At 50.8% G+C, this 18,794-nt stretch overlaps 1 protein-coding gene across 1 annotated transcript in view; it reads left to right on the plus strand.

Moving 5' to 3' along the window:
* Positions 1 to 628: 628 nt before the first annotated feature.
* Positions 629 to 18,794, plus strand: part of LPCAT1 (lysophosphatidylcholine acyltransferase 1) — a 42,903-nt gene continuing 24,737 nt past the window's right edge. Inside the window, exon 1 of the mRNA XM_090276248.1 lies at positions 629 to 889. Coding sequence (XP_090132374.1) covers positions 755 to 889 — 135 coding nt within the window. The 5' untranslated portion in view covers positions 629 to 754. The remainder of the gene's footprint in view (positions 890 to 18,794) is intronic.

Genomic DNA, 18,794 nt, shown 5'->3' on the forward strand with positions numbered 1-18,794 from the left:
CTACAAACAAGCTAGTCGAACTAATGGGAAAAGCAGCGGGAGCTGGTTTTGGGGGGCGGTCCTTATGGAACCGAGTATACAGTGACCTCTCACACTGAGGGCTGGCCAGGCCCTGCTCCTCGTGTGCCTCAAGATTTGGGCAGGTGCGGCAGCCTCGCACCCAGACCAGGAGTAGGGTGGGGGTGGGCTCCACAACCACAGGCCGGGAAAGCATGTGTGCTGGACACAGGGCAATCCCTGACCCTGTTCCCGCGTAGGTCAGTGCTGGAACCACTGGCTGTGCCCCCGACGGTGCGCTGAGTGGCGGAAGGGGGCAACGTGGCGAGCCTCACCGAGCTGGGAACCGGACCTCCTCTCCTCCGGGAACCTGGTCGGCGGGTGCCTCTCTGTGGTCCGGCCAGGCGGGAGGTGCTCCGGCCAGAACCTAAGCGCTCTTCAGAACCCGCGCTGCCAGTCCCTTGGCCCCCCAAGAGCTAAGCCAGTTGCAAAGAGCAAAGCTGGGCTGGGGCCGCCTCTCCAGGCCCGCGGTGGGTGGGGTTTGACGTAAAGCTCCGCCCGCTCCCCGCCCCTCCGGCGCCCCCCGCCCACGTCACGCCACCGCCCCTCCCGCGCGTGCGCGGCCGCAGACCCGGCCCGCTCCAGCCGCCGCGCATCCTTGTCCCGCGTCTCGCTCTGCGCTCCGCTCTGCTCCGCGCCCCGCTCCGCGCCCGGCGCGCCCAGCTCCCCCGCTCCCCTTACGGAGCGCAGCGCGACCATGAGACTGCGAGGACGCGGCCCCCGAGATGCGCCCGCCTCTACCGCGGGAGCCGTCGACGCGCGGCGGCTAGCGCCCCCGGGGCGGAACCCCTTCGTGCACGAGCTGCGTCTGAGCGCCCTGCGGAAGGCCCAGGTGGGTTCAAGCCAGCTGCCCCGCGCGCCGGGTGCCTGGGCCGCGCCGAGGGGAGGAGATGCGCGGCAGGAAGGGTTTCGAGGAGGGGTCCTACGGCGAGGCCCAGCCTGACTGCCGCCCCTCAGGCCCCCGCGGCCCGCGACCGCCACACTATTCTGCGGCCCTCATCCTGCATCCCGAGTCCCCGCCGCCCTCACTCCATCCCAGGTCCCCTCACCTATTTTCCCGCCGCCCCTGCCCTGAACCTGGCTCCTCATCCTCTTTCCCCAGACCCTGCACCCTTTTTCCCTGACCCCTGCACCCCCGTTCCTAACCCCCGCATCTCTTCCCCTTATACCCGCAGCCCCGCTCGGTCCACGCAGCTGGGTCCCTGGGCCGGTTGTCCACTCCTCCGGTGTGCAGCCCCAACCCCCATGTGATTTTTGTCACTTGATGATCTTCGTATGTGGAGATCTAGTTGATATCTTGAGTCAGTGCCAGAGACAGAGGGGTGCCGTGCTGTGTGGGGTCCCCTGGAGATGAACAGCAGGAGCATTTACGCCTCTGTTTGCACGTTGTTTTCTGGGGAGTGTGCAAGGGGTGCTTCCCTTGGGGGTTAGTGTGTACCCAATTGTATACAACTTCAGTTCCAGCCTGGGAGGGAACAGTGTGCCATTTGCTTCCATCTGGTTTTATTTCTGGGGTCATCTGGTCCTGGCTGATGGATGGGTGGCTGGCTGCAGGAAGCAGTGGGCTTCCGCACTTGTGCCTTTTCTTTCATTTTCTTGCTTTTTTTTTCTTTCTTTCTTTCTTTCTTTCTTTCTTTCTTTCTTTCTTTCTTTCTTTCTTTCACACTTATTCCTTTTCTTTCTTTCTCTTTTCCTTTTATTTCTTTTTTAACTTATTGATTGATTTGAGAGAGAAAGGAAGAGCAAGGAAGAGAGACCCAGAGAGAGAAACATTGATTTGTTGTTCCACCCATTTATACATTCTTGGTTGATTTTTATATGTTCCCTGTGCAGGGATTGAACTAATGTAGCTGCCGGCCAGGGCCTGTTCCTTTTTTTTATGTGGTTTCTGGCCTGGTGGAACGACTCCCTGGCTGTGTCAGATCTCCATGCTCTGGTTGTGTGGTGTTTGCATTTCTGCAAGATCGCTCATAAGAGGGCCTTTCTTTTGACTGCAAAACTATACACAGAAGCAAGCTCAGATTTGGGATGTAAGTGGTTGTCCAGTTAGTGGGAAGTGTGTTTCCAACTGTGACAAACTTTTGGGCAGGACATTGAGAATTTTTTAATGTGTAAAGTAATTCGCCTGAAATGATGTTAAAGTGAAAGTTCTTGAAGTAAGTAAGTATTAAGCTGTTGTTTTCTGGGATTCCTGCTTTTTCTCAAAGCACCCTCTTGATGGGTTTGCTTGGCATGTGTGGCAGAGGAAACTGTGGGCAGAGATTGAAAAGAGGGGAGAGAATGGAGAGGGCAGTGTCCCTTCTGGTAATAAGAAAGGGAAAGGTTGTCCCCAGTTGGTTTCTGGTACTTGTCCCCTGTCTCTGTGTATGTTTGGAGCCAGTGTTTGCCTGCCATGTGGTCTGCCGGTGCCTCGTTCACTAGTAGCTTCATATTGATCACCTACCAAGTGCTATGCCCAGCATGCTGGGGGTGAGGACACACAGTCACTTCCTCTGCTCCTAAATGGGCCCCCACCCACCATCTCTGCCCCCTGCAACTCCTCTGGTTCAGGGGGCCTTCCTCCTCCCTCTGCTCTGCTGCTTAGAACCCTCTGAAGTTCTCTGGGACCCAGTGAACCCTGACTCCTTCAGGTGGTTTCCAAGGTCCATTCTTGGCCCTTCCCCACCCCCAGGCTTGTCACAGTTGGCTCCAGCTGCCACAGGGCTCTCTCTCTCTTTCTCTAGTCCACTCTCTCCCCCGCCTCTCTGCTTCTCCCTCTTGTGTGAAATATCACTGCCCAGAAGCTCCCTCTTCTCTGGAGGTTCCTGAAGACCCACCTTCAATCTCTGTCACATTTGCAACCTCTCTGACCCCCCAGTCTGTCCTGACACAAACTCTGTGCTCACTGCTCAACTGGATGGGGTCCACTGCAGAGACTCACCTAGTTCTTGAATAAACAAGTGAAGGGGAGGGTGACAGAGCAGAATAAGAAATCCCCAGTTCCCCTCCGCCAGGGGTCACAGGGTTGTAAATTGGTGGTTTGGAGCAATGCCTGTGGTCTCTTTGGACTGTTCTTCCCTGAGGTGAGTTTGAGATCCTGGTTTTAGATGTTGTCAGGCAGCATCTGGATGACATTCAGAAAAAGAACAGGTGGATAGCATGTTTTCGCCTCCCAGGAAGGGCAGGATACTTTGTGTGCACCTTGTCACAATGTTTCAGAGACTACTGTCAGAATAATCATGTGTGTTTGTAGCAAAGTCATTGCTACTGCTCAGATGTCTACAGTGTGTGGCTGAGGGTATGTGGTTTCTCATTGCTCTCCACGTTCCAGATCCTGCTCTGAAGACACATTTTGCTTTTCACCAAACAGTGCTCTGTCTGCCAAACTTCTTATCTTTATCTACTGTATTTTAGGGTAAAGTTTCCACAGAGTGACTTGGCCTATCCAAGCAAAGAAATCCTGCCTCTCAAATCAATGCATAAATGGATTCAGCAATGACTGAGACACCAAGAGAATGTTCAGAAACTCACCTAAATTCTAGTTAAGATAAACCAGTAAGGACACCTGCATTTACCTGCTAGCATTTGCTGCTGGGGAAGGACCATTGTAAGTCTATGGATTAATGACCAGTCCATCTGTCATTTAACTTCAGATTTAGCAAGGAGCTTAAGCATCTCTTTGGACAGAAAACACAGTAAGATCTTAAAACCATGAATAATTATAATATTGGATAGTCACATGGTGATTTGTTGCTTCTGAAATCATGAGATGGTTTTATGTCACCCGGGTTTTTGGGTACTTTCCGCTGGAGCCCGTGGATGTGAGTGCATCCCACCTCCAGTTCTGAAGTTTCCCCATTTCTGAACTCCCTGTACCAGTGTCAGCGAGCACTTACTTCCTAGAAAGCAGACTGGCTTCCTGTACTCTTTGGAACTGAGTCCTGGGGGAGGAGGCTGAGGCGCACGCCTTCCACAGCCTAATCCCAGATTGTTACCAGGGTGGGTAGGAGTCCAGGGAGACTCCTACCCATCAGACCTGCAGTTGGTGGCCTTGCATGTAATTTACCCAAAAGTGGGCAATCTTTTTCTTCAAGTCCCTGTCAGAATGCCTGAGTTTTGCTTTAAAAAAAAAAAAAAAAAAAAAAGCAGGCTCCTTGTTTTGTCCCAACCTGGATCCTGAGTTAGGTGTGGCCATTCTGGAGCAGGGAATCCCATACTCTGTTCACTCCTGGCCATTCATGGTCTTGACATCCTGCCCCCTGGCTTCAGTGCTCCCCACTCCCATACACTAACCAGGCCTGGCATTTCCTTCCTGCTCCTCTGACCTGCCAGATTCCTGGGCCCTGCCAGCCCTGCCAGCCCTGCCCACCACACCTACCCTGCTGCCCCTTGTATCTGCTTACTCCATCCTGAGACTCCACAATGAGAAGCAGCTCTTTATCCAGCCCCTTCTGTGACTTCAGCTCACTGCCAGGGGTGTGGAGGAATGGATAAATGGGAAGTGACTTGGCCCAAAGCTGGTGTTCTTGAGGAGCTTCCTGGTAATAAAAAGTGCAGGGAAACATGGGATGGAGGATTTCCAGGAGAGCGTGTGTCCCATAGGAGAACAGAGAAGGCCTCGCCCTCCCTGGATAAGAAGTGAACACCAGGTCACAAGTCTCTGAGTACCTGGGAGTCTTATGGTGATGCCTCTGTTGGCACATTTGTAGCCCAGTGGAATCCAGGGAAATTCCCAGTGTCCTTGTGCTGGTCACTCAGTGCAGCCTTGGGAGGGGGGTGAGGGAAGGGTCAGGTGCTGTGTTCCCATGTCCCGGGTAAGGAGACAGGCCCATCTTGCAGGGCTGTCCCTGAGTCCCGGGCAACGAGGGCTGCTTCAGTGCAGGCATCTGACCTGATCTCATAGGGAACTGGCTTTCTCTTCTGACTGATTCTAATTCATGGAAGGGTACACGTGTAAAACTAAATTGTGAAACTAAATTGTGGCTAATACTGAGGGTGGGAAAGGAGATTCAAGGTTGAAAAAGACTTGTCTTTTCAGTTTTTATACTTTTCTGTCCTGATGTGTGGATTTTTAATGTGTCTGTATGTTTTATATATGTGTGTGTATGCATACATACATTTTATACGTACACAAATACACAGAAGTACAAGGTGGGGCAAACCTTCATACACATACAGTATTACATAATAACAAGTATATACACACACATTACATATATACATATACACAGAAGCATATATACACAGATGCACAGACATACAGGATAGGGCAAAAATAGGTTTACAGTTGTAAGTACGTGAAACAGAGTTTATTCATGTGTTATTTATTTATTGTATTATTTTCCATATGAATAACTGTAAACCTACTTTTGACCCAGCCTGCATATCTACATACACACACATTATATACATACACTCAGAAGTCGTCGTCGGCAGCCGTCCGTCTCGAGAGACGATGGTGTAGCTTCTTAAGATTGTCTATCTGCACCGCCGAGAATGGCTGTGCAGTCCGACTCGGGAGTGACACGGTATCTGTCTCCTCCCGTGTTGAATCAACATCTTGCGATGACGCTGGAGTGTCCTCTCCAGTGAAGCTGAAGCTACAGAGCCTGGGCAGGGTGATATGGAGGGTCTGCTGTTGCCCATGCAGCAGACCCCCCCTCTCTTCGCAGCTGAAGGGTCCAAGGGAAAGACGGAGTCAATACAGCTTGGCTTCAGGTGCGCCGCAGGAGTTGCCGGTGTTGACTACAACGTCAAACCGCCTTAGGGACTCCGGCTCCGGATTTTCTGTCGGGGTTTACTCCCTTAGCCTTTCCCCTGAAGAGGTATGCCGCAAGGCAGCGGAGGTTTTTTGGAGTCAGAGTTTTCCTTCTCTGATGTGCCCTGACTGGAAGATCGAACCAGCGACACTTAGCTCGCTGGCCGACGCTCAATCCACTGAGCCAAACCAGCCAGGACACTCAGAAGTATATACGTACATTCACACACATTTTGCACATATGCACAGAAGTACATAACACATGTATACATAGAAGTATATACAGACACATACACAGACATATATATACACACACATGCATGGAAGTATACACACTCGTATACATTACATACATGGAATTATATACACACAGTTTTGTTTTACAACCTATTTAATTTTTTAGTACTGAGCAAAGCACAGTCAGCCTTGTTTCTTATTTTAAAAAATCAGGGTTTATTCCTGTAGGACTCAAAAGCTGTGCTGCAGGAGCTGGGCACCTTTCCCACCCTGCTGGGCCCACAGGCATCAGGACTCTGGGAGGGCATATCCCCAATGATGGAGGTGCCCTGGGCTTTCCTTCTCAGGTAAGTCTGAGCAAGGCTCCCACAAAACCATGTTCCACAAAGCCGCATCCCTGCCCTGCCTGCCCCAAAGACCTGGAGCTTGCTGACAGCCCTGCTCCCCTGTCTTCCTGCCCCCGGGGCTGTCCACTCAAGCAACAGGACAAGATGCCATCTTTCCCAGAGCAGGCAGAAGCCCCCATAGATTCCCTGGAGTTCCCATTAGTTTGTGGGGGTTGGTTAAGATGACCTGGCCTTGCCTGAACTATGTTTCTAACATTTCTAGTTCTAGTGTTCCATAAACCTGTAGTCTAGCTGTAAAGTGCAGTATTTTGAAAATGAGCCCAGAGGAAAGCCTGTGTTTGGAAATAACATGTTTAAATGTGATCATAGTGTTTGTCCTTCTAGAGACCAAGTCACTGTGCAGCTCCCAGGGCCATGTTTTGCAGGATTAAAACTAGTGCCTTTTTTCATTTGTTAGTTTATTTTGTTCACTACATTCCACATATAAGTGAAATCATGGTATTTGTCTTTCTCTGACTGGCTTATTTCACTTAGCGTAATACTCTCCTAGTCCATTCATGCTGTCACAAAAGGTAAGATTTCCTTTTTTTTTTTTTTACAGCTGAGTATGATTCCATTGTGTAAATATGCCACAGCTTTTTTATCCACTCATGAATACAGAGAATAGACTGACAGCTGTCATAGGGGAGGGGAGTTGGAGGACTGGGTGAAAAAGTTGAAGGGATTAAGCAAAAACAAACAAACAAACTTCATAGACACAACAGTATGGTGATTACCAGAGGGAAAAGGTGGTGGAGGAAAGATAGAAGAGGGAGAAGGAGAGATAAATGGTGATGGAAGGAGACTTAACTTCAGGTGGTGAACACAAAATACAATATGCAAATGATGTATTCTACAATTGTACACTTGAACCCTGTATCATTTTATTAACCAATGTTACCCCAATAAATTCTATTTTAAAGAAAAGCTAGTGGCTTGTTTCTTGGCATTTTATCCATGTTGCAGCCTTGTGAGCTTAGGTCTTTTAAGTGTTGAAATTCTGAAATGCTATTCTTACATGGCCATGTGGCAGTTGGCTTCCGTCTCCCTTTGGGCACACTTTCATGGGCTCTGCTGCATTTGGTGACGGTCCACGAACTACCACAGACCATCCTGCATGGAGCCACGGGCCCCGCCCTGTGTTAGTGCGTGCAGTAGGTACCCATGGGGCCACAGCTGTTTTCATCTTACGTGTCATATTTCCATGTTAGAGGTAGAGGAGTGATTTTCCCTAAAAAAAGTCATTTGCCTCATACAAACTTTTAGAAAACATTTCACAATTTTAATATTTGAAACCCCTAGGATGGCAGCATAGGGCTGAGCCTCTCCATGCTATGTTTCACACAGGGTCCCTAAGATCTGGAAGTCGAGGACCAGCATTTGAGACCCAGTGGGGCCTGCGGCTCCATGCTGCTCAGGAGCCTGATCTGCTCAAAAGTGACCTTGGTGCCCCAGACAACCAGGAATGCCAATGTACTGAGGGCCCACTTGTGGGGTGGGGATCTTATATCTTAGCCCATTTACTCTCCCTGACTCCCCCTGGAAGATGAGATTTTATAGAAACTAAGAAGTGAGAAGACAGGGAGAGTATGCAGAGGAGGGGGTACACCCAGGTTTCAACTCCCCCTCCAAGCAGTCATGACATCACAGCCAAGTTTCTTAGACTGTCTGGGCTTCAGTTTCCTCATCTGTGAAATGGGGTCTGTAACCCCTGATTGGCCCTCAGTAAGGGTTTACAGCATGTGAAACTGTCAGGGAAGCAGCGCTCCTGGGAAGCTGGGACAGGGCAGGGACTCCTCAGGCTCCTGGGCCATTGCCCTGGACCACTGTCATGTGACCTTGGCCCAGGCACCACTAGTGTCTGACACGAATCATTGGTTTCCTGCTCCTTTTTTCCCAGGGAGGTGCCCTGGGCTTTCCTTCTCAGGTAAGTCTGAGCAAGGCTCCCACAAAACCATGTTCCACAAAGCCGCATACTGAAGCAGGGGTGGGACATCTGTGTCCCACATGACTGTCCTGCCTATGCCCTTTACCCCTGCCCATTCCACCTACCTGGCCCCCCGCTCCTTTGCCCCTTCCACAGTCCCAGCCCTGTAGCCCTAGAGCCTTTGCACTAGCTTTTCCCCTGTGGGAACCCTCCCATGCTCCCCCTGTACTTCCTCAGTCTTTGCTTGAATCACACCGGTCATTATAGAGACCTTTCTCAACTCCCCTGGAGAAAAGATACTTGCCTCCCATCCTTACCCCAGGTGTGCCCACCTTACCCAGACACCTATTGTCTGCTCATTTGTGTTGTTCTCCCCACCTTCCTCTGTCTCATGGCCCAGCCTCTAGCCAGTGAGCACTGCGGTTGGCATCTGGGTGGTAGTTTTCTCTGGAGACCTGAATCCATGTGGCAGGTGGCTACTGATGTCATCAAAGTCCTCTTTCCTGGCCCTCATGTGGAGGCTTTTGTACTCATCTGCTGACACATGTCCATGAGCCCAGAAGCTCTTGAATGTGGACTAAGTGCTCTGCTCGGCCACCTCAGGGCCCCCAGTGCCATGATCTCGGCTTCCTTCACCCAGAGGCCCCAAGCTGCCCACTGCATTGACTTCTGACTGAGGGGTTTATTTCATGCTTCCCTCACCAGCCGGACTATGGGCCCCACTACCTGAGCCAGACACGGGCCTGCGCCAGGCAGGGTCAGCTGACATGAAGGCTCTGGCCTTCTGACTGGAACCATTGGGCACTGGCTAAAAGGCAGGCAAGCATGGACTGTCTATTGGTGGTGGGTTTCCAGTGGGGGGTTCCCAGGTTTAGGGTGTCATCTTGAGGGTTCCTTAGACCCAGAGGTGCTCACCCATGAAGAACTGTGTGGATGTCTATTGTTGCCTCACAAGACCCACCATCAACCTCAGTGAGTTGAGAATGGCCAGTATGGCCATCCAGGAAGATCATTTTGCTACTGGACTGCAAGACAGTTGTAACCTCAGAAGGAATTACTGAAATGCACTCATTTTGCAGAAGCTTCCAGATTGGGCCATGAGTGCTAAGATTTGAGTCGAGAGCTTTTAAATAGTAGTGATGGGGATGGCGGGGATGTTGGGGCTGGCTGAGGGTTTGAAAGACAAAAATAGCTGTTGTAGAAAAGCTACATTTAATTTTAGATTTGAGTGGGATAGCTAAGAAGAAATAGCATATGCATAGCAGTAAGCATGGGCTCTGGAAGGAGTCTTCCCGAGTGGAGGCACAGGTTATCCTAACAGTCACACAGGTGTACAGGGAGCCTCAGTGTGGGATACAGTTGACACTGAGGGCCAGAAAGACAGTCAACATTCACATGTTAGTAAGAAAAAAGCAAATGAGTCCATGTGAATTTGGGCAAGTCAAAAAAAAAGCCCAGGTACTCTATATGCAACAACAGGTTGTCCCCACTAAAGCTGCCCCTTGGACATGACCTGCACTCCCTGCCCGCCCCCCCCCCCCCCCCCAACAGTCCCTTCCTGCACCTATTTTGACACCTTGACTCTCCAGCCACCTTCATGTTTTTCTTGTAAAGAGGAAGCTTTTTCCTAAAGGCAGTGGTGCGTATGACAAGATAAAACTGACCATGACTATTCAGAACATCGGCTCTTTGTTTCACTTTTGCTTTGGCATATTCTAACTATTAGAATCAATGTGAAAACTACTGTTTATTCCATACTGAATGCAGCACAGGGTCAGGACCAGCAGTGTTCTACATCTAACAAAGGTGTCTGGTGATTAGGGACAAACACAGAAGAAAACTTCTCTTGGGCGGGTATGCCTCTGCCACGTCAGGCCCAGGGCTGAGCCTCTGACGCTCTTTCCAGGCTCAGCTCCAGGCTTCTGTGGCTGGTGGAGTTTTCTAAGGAACACGTTTGATTGTGCCAGCTGATGGGACTCCTGTGAGGATTACTTACTGTGCTTTCTCTAAGTTGTTTTTTCTTTAAAAAATAAAAGAAAATTAGATGCTCTCTTTTCTCTCACTGCATCAGGAGAAAGTGGCCCCAGAAGACGTGAACGTTTCTGTGTGGCTCTGCAGACCCCTTCCTGCCTGGACAGGCTGAGCTGCGGGGGCCACACACCGCTCACAGCATCAGATGTTGGCTTCCTAATTTTAGAATATTCTGTCTGTGCTAAATCAGGATTCTCAAAAATAACTTGCTTTTTTTTTTCTTTTCTTTTTTTAAATAACAGTAAAAACCAAGGTTAATTCCCTGGGCAAGGATTTTCTGTTTATCTCACATTGCCCTGGAGCTCTTTCAGTGCAATATATGCATCACATCTCTAACCTGTTCCTCATGGCACAGCCTTGGAGGGGACCGAGGCCAGCCTCCCAGGGTGTGCTTGAGGAATGCACGAGCCACAGCCCCAGGAATCGCTTCTCGGACAGCTTCTGAACCCTAATGCATGCTTCCTTCCAAAGATGAGCCCATGTCCTCCCACACCCAGATGCCAGCTGACCTGCCCTCATTCATAGCTCTTGTCTCAGCAGTGCCCCTCCCAGTTCTGACGAAGGGTTAGTGCACATGTCTGGCTCAACTCCTTCTTGCCTCTAGGGGTTCAGCATGGGCCCTCCTGTATGGCCGGGGGGTGTGTGTGCACGCGAGGTTCTGGAGCCAGCCCTGCACAAGTGCTGTGGTGCCTGGTGTGGTAGGAGCAGAGAGAGGCCAGTGCTGCAGCAGAGGTTGGGCAGGGGTACCTGGGGTCAGAGGGTGACTCAGCAGCCACACAGAACTCTGAGCACCAAGGGATGGAGTCTGGCAGTGTGTGGAGAGCCAGGATGGGAGCTGCCATGTTGCTTCTTGGGGGACGGGGGGGGGGGGGGGGGGGGGGCTAGATCCTGGATTTGTTTTGGAAGTGGAACTGGTAGGAATTGGTAAGAAAGAGAAGTGGCAAATATGACTCCGAAGTGTGTGTCTACCAACCAAACCAGACCTGAGGAACAGAGTTGCCCTCTAAGCAGGAAAGGCTGGACATGAACAGGTCAGCGGGGCTCAGTTTTGGTGGTGGTTGTGCGTGGCTATGGGTTGCCAGTTATGCTGTTGGCAATACATGTCTAGAGTCCTGGGCAGCAGCAGGCTGGGGTGTCAGCATCAGAGGCATCATCCCCATGTCAGGCCAGTGTCCAAGGGTGGGAGGTGCATGGCGGCGGGAGGTACATGGCAGCGGGAGTGGGTCCTGGCCCTGGGAGAGGTTCCCCCTCAGTGTACCTTTTCCTTGAACCTTGGCTTTTGCTCTAACCAGCTGGCGGACCTTGGGAAGCTGCCTGCCTCCCTCACTGGGCCTCAGTTTCCCCACCTGTTCAAGCCCATCTACTGTGAGTATTTCCTCTCTGGGTCATGGACTGCACCCTGCATTCCTGGCAGGCTTGTCCCTGCCTCCCCCGCTAGCAGCCACCCCTGCCTGTCTGCATCTCACCCAGCCATGCCCTGCCCTTGGTGCCCACGCTGCCATTTGGGGGAGGCTAACTAATTAGGTAGTTGATTCTTCTGTTGTATCATTCTTGGCACTGCTTCTTTGTGGCCTCATGGAACCTTGGTTCTGAGAAGCACCCCTTGAGCTGCTGAGCAGTTTCCTTCAGTCTCTGCCTGCATTTGGAGACCCTGTGGGCTGGGAGTAGGATGGGACCTCCTGGATTCTGGCAGTTGTCCTCTGGTGGCATAGCAGCACCTCTGTGCCCTGGGGTCTCATCCTTGCGTTTGCTGTAGTACCCCCATTAATCCAGGCTCCACACCTATTAGTGATTTGTCTACCTCCTGTGTGCTCACCTAGGCCTACCAGCTGGACCTGAGCTCCCAGCTGGCAGGTGCACATACACAGGCCCTACCTGAGTTCTTACCTGCAGCACCCAGACTGCAATGTCATCCTCACAGAGTTTAGTGGGAGACCAACCCTGAACTGTGGTTGTCCCCAGAACCAGCAGGAGGCTGCATTCAAGTTCCTTGTGGGCAGTGGTGCAGAGCTTTGGCCATGTAACGTCTGGGGGCCAGTGCCTCAGTCCATATTTGTTTACCCTTCTTGCCCACTGACTTCCAAGAACAGTTCACAGTGACTGAGGGTAGATTGAATCCCCACTGTGTATGAGCACAAAGTCGTTCTATTTCTGTTAACACAGATTTCAGAAACTTGAGGGAAGAGATGTGGGATGTGGCTGCTATGCATGTTTTTCTGTGGTCAGCAGGGACTGTTGTGCATGGAGATGCTCATATGGACAGTGAATCTCTTTAGTGTATTTTGAGTGTTTCACAGTCCTTTGGAATGACAATTAATTACTTTTTCCACAATGAAGCACTGGCATGGGAACGCACCTTCAGGAGTGTTTTCCCTGTGAGCTCCCCACCATCATGATGACTGGGATGGGGCCGCTGGCACTGCGTGTCTGAATGTCCGCTGTCTGTGGTTGTGACGCAGCTGCTGTGTTCTTGGAGCTGCCGGCACCCTCTGCCCTTGGAGCAATCACACGTCCTCCCCTTGTGCTCTCCTGGCTGCAGGTGTTGTTAGCATCTTGAACAGCTGGCTGGGGTCCCTCAGCATGGTGTCACTCCAGTGTGCATGCTTGGAGGGCACAGAGCATTGCAGCGCCCTAGCTGGCCTGTCCACTCCTGGCCAGGGCATGTTTCACTGCAGTGACCCAGCCTAGCACAGGGACAATGTGGGTGGAGACAAAAGGGACCCACGTGCTGTAGAGATCCTTGTCTCTTAACGAGCCTATCAGTGGTTCCATGGCGGTTGTGAAACCCAAGGCACAACAGGCACGTAGACAACGCTGGTGGCTTCCTAGCCTTGGAGCCACTGCTGGGCGAATCTGAGCCAGCTTTGTAGCCACGGGTGACTCAGAGATCCGGATTGCTGGGTCAAGTGAGCTCACTGGGAACGGGTGACGAGAATTGTCACTTTCATACTTCTTGTCATGGGAAATCTGTCATACTCCAAATGTATTGGGCTTGTGCTGTCCTAACAACGTACCACAGATGACAGCTTAAACGGCAGAATTTTTTTCTCTCAGTCCTGGTGGCTAGACATGTGAGGCCCAGGCATCGTTAGGGCCAATTTCTCCTGAAGCCTCTTGCCTTGGCGTGCAGATGTGCGTGTGTGTACATGTGCATTTGTGCCTGTGATCATGGGTCATGTGGTAAGCATATATGACATTCCAGTTGTAGCATGGATTGTTACATACTCAAACTGCTCCGTCTGCTGTGTGAGCTCCCCGGTCCAGGGGCCTTTGCTGGCTTTCCTGATGGTGGCTGCATGACAGTGTTCCAGGTTCATTTTCTATACTTTCTACCCCAACCCGGAATCAGCAGAGCCCAGAAGCCCCGGGCCTCTAAATGGTGTTTAGAGGCAGCGAGCAGCCTGCAAACTCCTTCCAGCACCTGGGCATTTCACCGCTGGACCTCTCTGCCAGGGACCCTGGATGAAATGAAGTACGCGGGTTGGAATAGGTGATTCACCTTCCGATCTAGTTTAAATCGGCCACTGGACAACACAAATGTGCTGTGGACATGTATGTCAGTGTGATTCATGTTATACCTCTTCGTAATGGGACAGTTTATCATAGCTGGTTTTCAGTAGTTATCTAACTCAGAGACTCCTAAGTGTAGTTCCCCATAGGATTGTGTTACAAACCCTCATTCAGCTCATGAGAAGGGTGACTGCCTGGCACTTATGAGGATGACTGGGACTCCTATTAATAACGGGAGGGCTGTAGATCCCTTCACCGCTAGCCTTTTCCTTTTCTTTCCCCATCCTCAGCGTTCTCCCCAATATACTGCTGCTTTAGTCTCCGCTGGGATTGGCCCCCAGTGCCGGGAGCACCAGCCACTTGTCACCAGGGAGCAAGGTCCTCCCTCTTCAGGACCACCACCCCAGTCCACACCCAGCTATGACCTGTGCAGGTGCTGTCTGCCAGATGCCGCCCCTCCTCCTTGGGGAGAATGGCCCCTGTGAGAGGGGCTTTGGTGGGAGCAGGTCCTGGAGGACCTTCCCCAGGCTGAGGTGTCTGTGTCAGTCTCCAGCACAGAGCTTATTTGGCGTGTGGGCAGCGGTCACCTGACCGCTCTCCCTGAGGCATCTTTTTGCCTCCCGGCATCCTTCTGATGGAGAAGAGATACTAGGACTCAGTCAAGCCGTGGGCTCACCCTCTGGGCCGGCCAGGGAAGGCAGCACAGCCGCCTAAGGGGAGGCATCACCATGTCCAGTCTGGTCACTAGTTACAAATGCATGCCAGGTATTCAGCCGGAACTGCCTGGGAACAGCATGGTTACTCCATTCTCATCACACATTTCTTGTTCTGTGTGTTTTCAGTCCAGGATTTTCTAGGATACCTTTGCCATGGCCCTCTTTTCTCAGCCCCACCAGAGCTGTGTACATGCACGCGGTGTTCTGGCTGCTCTGTGACCTAGTCAAGCTGGACAGGGTAAGGCCCTTGGCCAGTTTGCACCAGGGCAGGTGGAGCAGTGAGGATGCAGGGAGGCCAGTGACTGGATCTGGGATGGAGACAGGCAATAGAGCCTGTAAGGTGGGCAAGAAGGAGCAGGAGGACAGGAAGGTACAACCAGAGGGGCAGCCTACTCGCAGAGCAAGTAACCAGAGCCCACAGAAGATTCTGGAAGGAGCTACCTTTCAAGTCCTGCTCCTCCTGGGGATGGTTTCTGACTCCTGGGGTCAAGGCTGAGTCTAGCAGAGAACACACAGGCCACGTGCTTGGGTGAGGTGAGGGCAGAGCTGTGGGGACCTGGGAGAACACCCTGCACCCTGTGGGAGTGCACTTTACACAGCATTTTTAATGTATGTATATATACTTAGTACACATACACACACCAATAAAACCACTTTCTTCCCCATCCTCCAGGCGAGCAAGGCAGTTCACCCAGAGTCTGCGTTATGTCCCCACCTGCCCACTCCTTATCTCATTGGGGACTTGTCTGTTTGCTGAAGTCAGAGCCTATTTTCACTCAGAAACCAGGACTGTGTCCTTCGTGATGTGCATGGGAGCATAAGCACCACTGCATTATCTGAGGTTCACATATTGCATCCCACATGGAATGGCCAAGTGAACCCATGCCACTGACCAGCCTACAGGAACCTGTGTTGCTCATTAACCAAACAACTTGGACGGCAGTGCTCCAGCCCTGAGTCGGGGTGCAGGGCAGGCTCAGGTCTCCTGACCAGGGCTGGCTAGCTTCTCCCTGTTTGTTCAAAAGGAATGTGGTGCTGCATCCATCCAGTCTATAGGTCTCAGGTGCATGGGTGGGGTGCTGGGAGCCATGTGTTCTTTCTGGAACCCCTTTGTAACCATAGGAAATTGTAACCCACCCCACCATTCTTTTGGCATTGTTTCCGTAAGTGCTGACTGACTAAATGTAGCTTGTAGATGCACAGCCTGTTTGTATAAGAATCCTAGAAACTAACTTCAGAAGATACTCCAACCTCAGGCATCCCAGGTCCAGGAGATTTGCTGACCTTCAGCCATGGAGCCAGGATGACTAAACCAGGATGACACACCGGACCATCACTCACCTTATCGGAATGGACTCTGCTCGTCTGCACATAGAGAACTTTTCAACCCCCTCCCTCGCTCTCTTTGTTCTATTCCCCTCGCCCTCCTTATAAAAACCTTTGCCTCCGCTGAGATGGGGAAATGGGCTTTGAGACATCAGCCACCCATCTTCCCAGGAGATGGGCTTTGAGACATGAATCCCCCGTCTTCCAGGTGGCCGGCACCTGAAAATAAACCACTTTCCTTACATCAGCACCTGCCTCTCGAGTATTAGCTTTTGTAACAGCAGGCAGCCGGACCTGCTGTTCGGTTACACCTTAAGATATGGTTGCTTTAGCCCATGATTTGTAGTAGAAACCACCCCGGAAACAGAATGCCTGCAGAGCGGGGTGTGGTGTAAACTCTGCACCATCCAAGTGTGTGGACTTTCTCAGATTCCCAGTTTCTGTGCTTGTTCACTTGGTCTGCTGCACAGGCACCAGACAAACAGCAGTTTATGGGAACAGATAGTAAACTGTCCAGTAACTTGATTTCTCTGCAAATTGAGAAGAGAGGGCCAGCTGTCAGTTTTAACAGCAGAGCAAGCATGCTGAGCTCCCAGCCAGCACCCCAACAGTAAGGGCAGCCCGTGGGGCAGCAAGAAGGGTGTGGGAAGTGGGGGCAGTGGGGAGTCAGCTCTCGGGAACAGGAAGGAAGTGTCACCTGCAGACTTGCATCCTCTTTTTCCTCTGCAGCAGAAGTATAAAATAATCACAATGGATAGAAAAGGGTATTATTTTAAACTACTAAAAACAAAGAAAAGGCTATGAACTTGGATGAAATTAAAGAGGTACTTAGAGAAAGTTGTGTGTTCTCAATGTGAATATTGGGAAATAAAGTATTTCTGAAAATAATGCTCTAGGCTTTTACTGCAAGATGTGAAGTAGACTGTTAGCATAGACTCAGAGTAGGAGAGACTCTTGTTAGAGCCAGAACCAGTCTGACTGAATGGGACACAGTAGAGACCAGGAGCCCATCAAACTGGTTCTATAAGCAGATTAACGAAATAGAAGAATATCTGTCAATATAGGCTGAAAAGTTGTGGAAGGCACAAATAATAGTAACTGACATTGTAGATCAGGACTGATGTAAAGTCACAACAAATGTCATGGGCAGCTTCACTCAATTATTCTGAAGTCGTGCATGCTGGGAAGTTTGGTAGGGGAGGAAAAGTCTGAGGCCTTTTGGAGATTTCCTCATTGACAAGGGCACTGAAGTGAAAGCAAGAAAGAAAAGAAATCTCGATAAACAGTAGCCTTAGAAACATTGAAACAGCAGTCAGCAATCTCTGTAGAAATTTTTCTGAGGTGGCAGCTGGCGGGAATCCTAACGTTCCCACAGGGTCCTCCCACAGGAGGCAGCGTGGCTGGGGACCTGGTGTGAGGATCACCTAGGATCCAGTGATGGCTCAGTCTCAGAGGCATGGTCACAAGTAGACCTAGGGATTTCTGTTACAAAGGAAACCGTACATTGTCACTTTCCCAGTACTGTCACCAGCGTTTTAACACGTTGCGTACCGGGGAATTTAAATGCCTTTTAGAAGTGACGAGAATTCTTGCCACCCGTATGCAGTGTGTTAATATGAGACAAGCTGTGAACACATCACTAATGGTGAGTGAGGGCAGCCGCAAGATGACCCCCCGGATGCAGGGAAGACCTGTGATAAAGACCAGCACCGGGTCACAATGTAAAGCAAAACAAAGTTCTCAGAGAGCCAGGAATCGGAAGGTGTGTGTTCTCACCAGTGAAAGGCATTTAGTACTGACAGCCTAGAACCAGCACCCGCTTAATAGGAAGCATTGTCACCAGCGTCAGCAGGACAGCAGGTCTGCTATTGCTGCTTCTGTTCAACCTCATACTGAAACAGGAGCCTCCAGCTGGGCTGTTGGTACCCCGCCCCTGAAACCGGAGGAGAGAAGGGCCATTAAACATTGCCATCATTTGCAAAACATGGTTATCAGATCTGTACTGTCCAACAGGCAGCCGCAGCCGCAAGTGGCTATTGAGCACTTAAAATGTGGCAAGAATAAATTGGGATGCCCTGTAAGCATAAAACTCACACTGGATTTCCAAGACATGGAAAACATATGAACTATCATAATTTTTGTACTGAGTACATGCTGAAGTGATGTTTCAGGTATATTGGGTTACATAAACTATAAATTTCATCACCTCTGAATTTTTTAAAAATGTGGCCACTAGAAAATTAAAAATTACACACATGGCTTGCATTGTATCATGTTGGGCAGTGCTGGTCTTGATAGGAAGCCCAAGGGAATTACAGAGACCGAAGGAATAGCATGTGCTCAGTTGCAGGTGACAGACAGGCAAGGTACAGCAGTGGGGCCATTCAGGCTTGGCCACCAATGAGATTGAGACCTTACCCCAGATCTTCTGTCTCTTCTGTCTTTTCTGCATCAAACCTACATATTTGAAGTATATATTATTGCAAATAATCAAACACTGCATCTGTCATTCCCCCCCCCCCTCACTGGTCCCTTTCTGACTGACCACCTGAGTATCGGCTGGTGCAGAGCCAGAATATCACTTTGTGTGTGGAAGTACTGTGTTTTAGTGACAGCTGTTGGTCCACCCAGGACTCCACCCAACTTGACCATGTGCCCATCACTTGCATTGTCCCCTCATCTGCAGGGTCTGCCTTTCCCCACAGAGCCCCCATCCACTTTCCTGGTGTCTTCCCAACCAGACCCTTAGTGGCATATTCTCTCCTGGGCTCCTGCCCTGTGACTTGCTTGGGCTGGAAGCCGCCTGAATTCCCTGGTCTTCCTTGTGGTTCAGTCTTGCCAGCTCCATACCTACTGTCTTGCTGCTT

Source organism: Furipterus horrens, unplaced genomic scaffold (genome assembly GCF_987537825.1).
Source record: "Furipterus horrens unplaced genomic scaffold, mFurHor1.1.pri manual_scaffold_5, whole genome shotgun sequence".
Lineage (NCBI taxonomy): Eukaryota > Metazoa > Chordata > Mammalia > Chiroptera > Furipteridae > Furipterus > Furipterus horrens.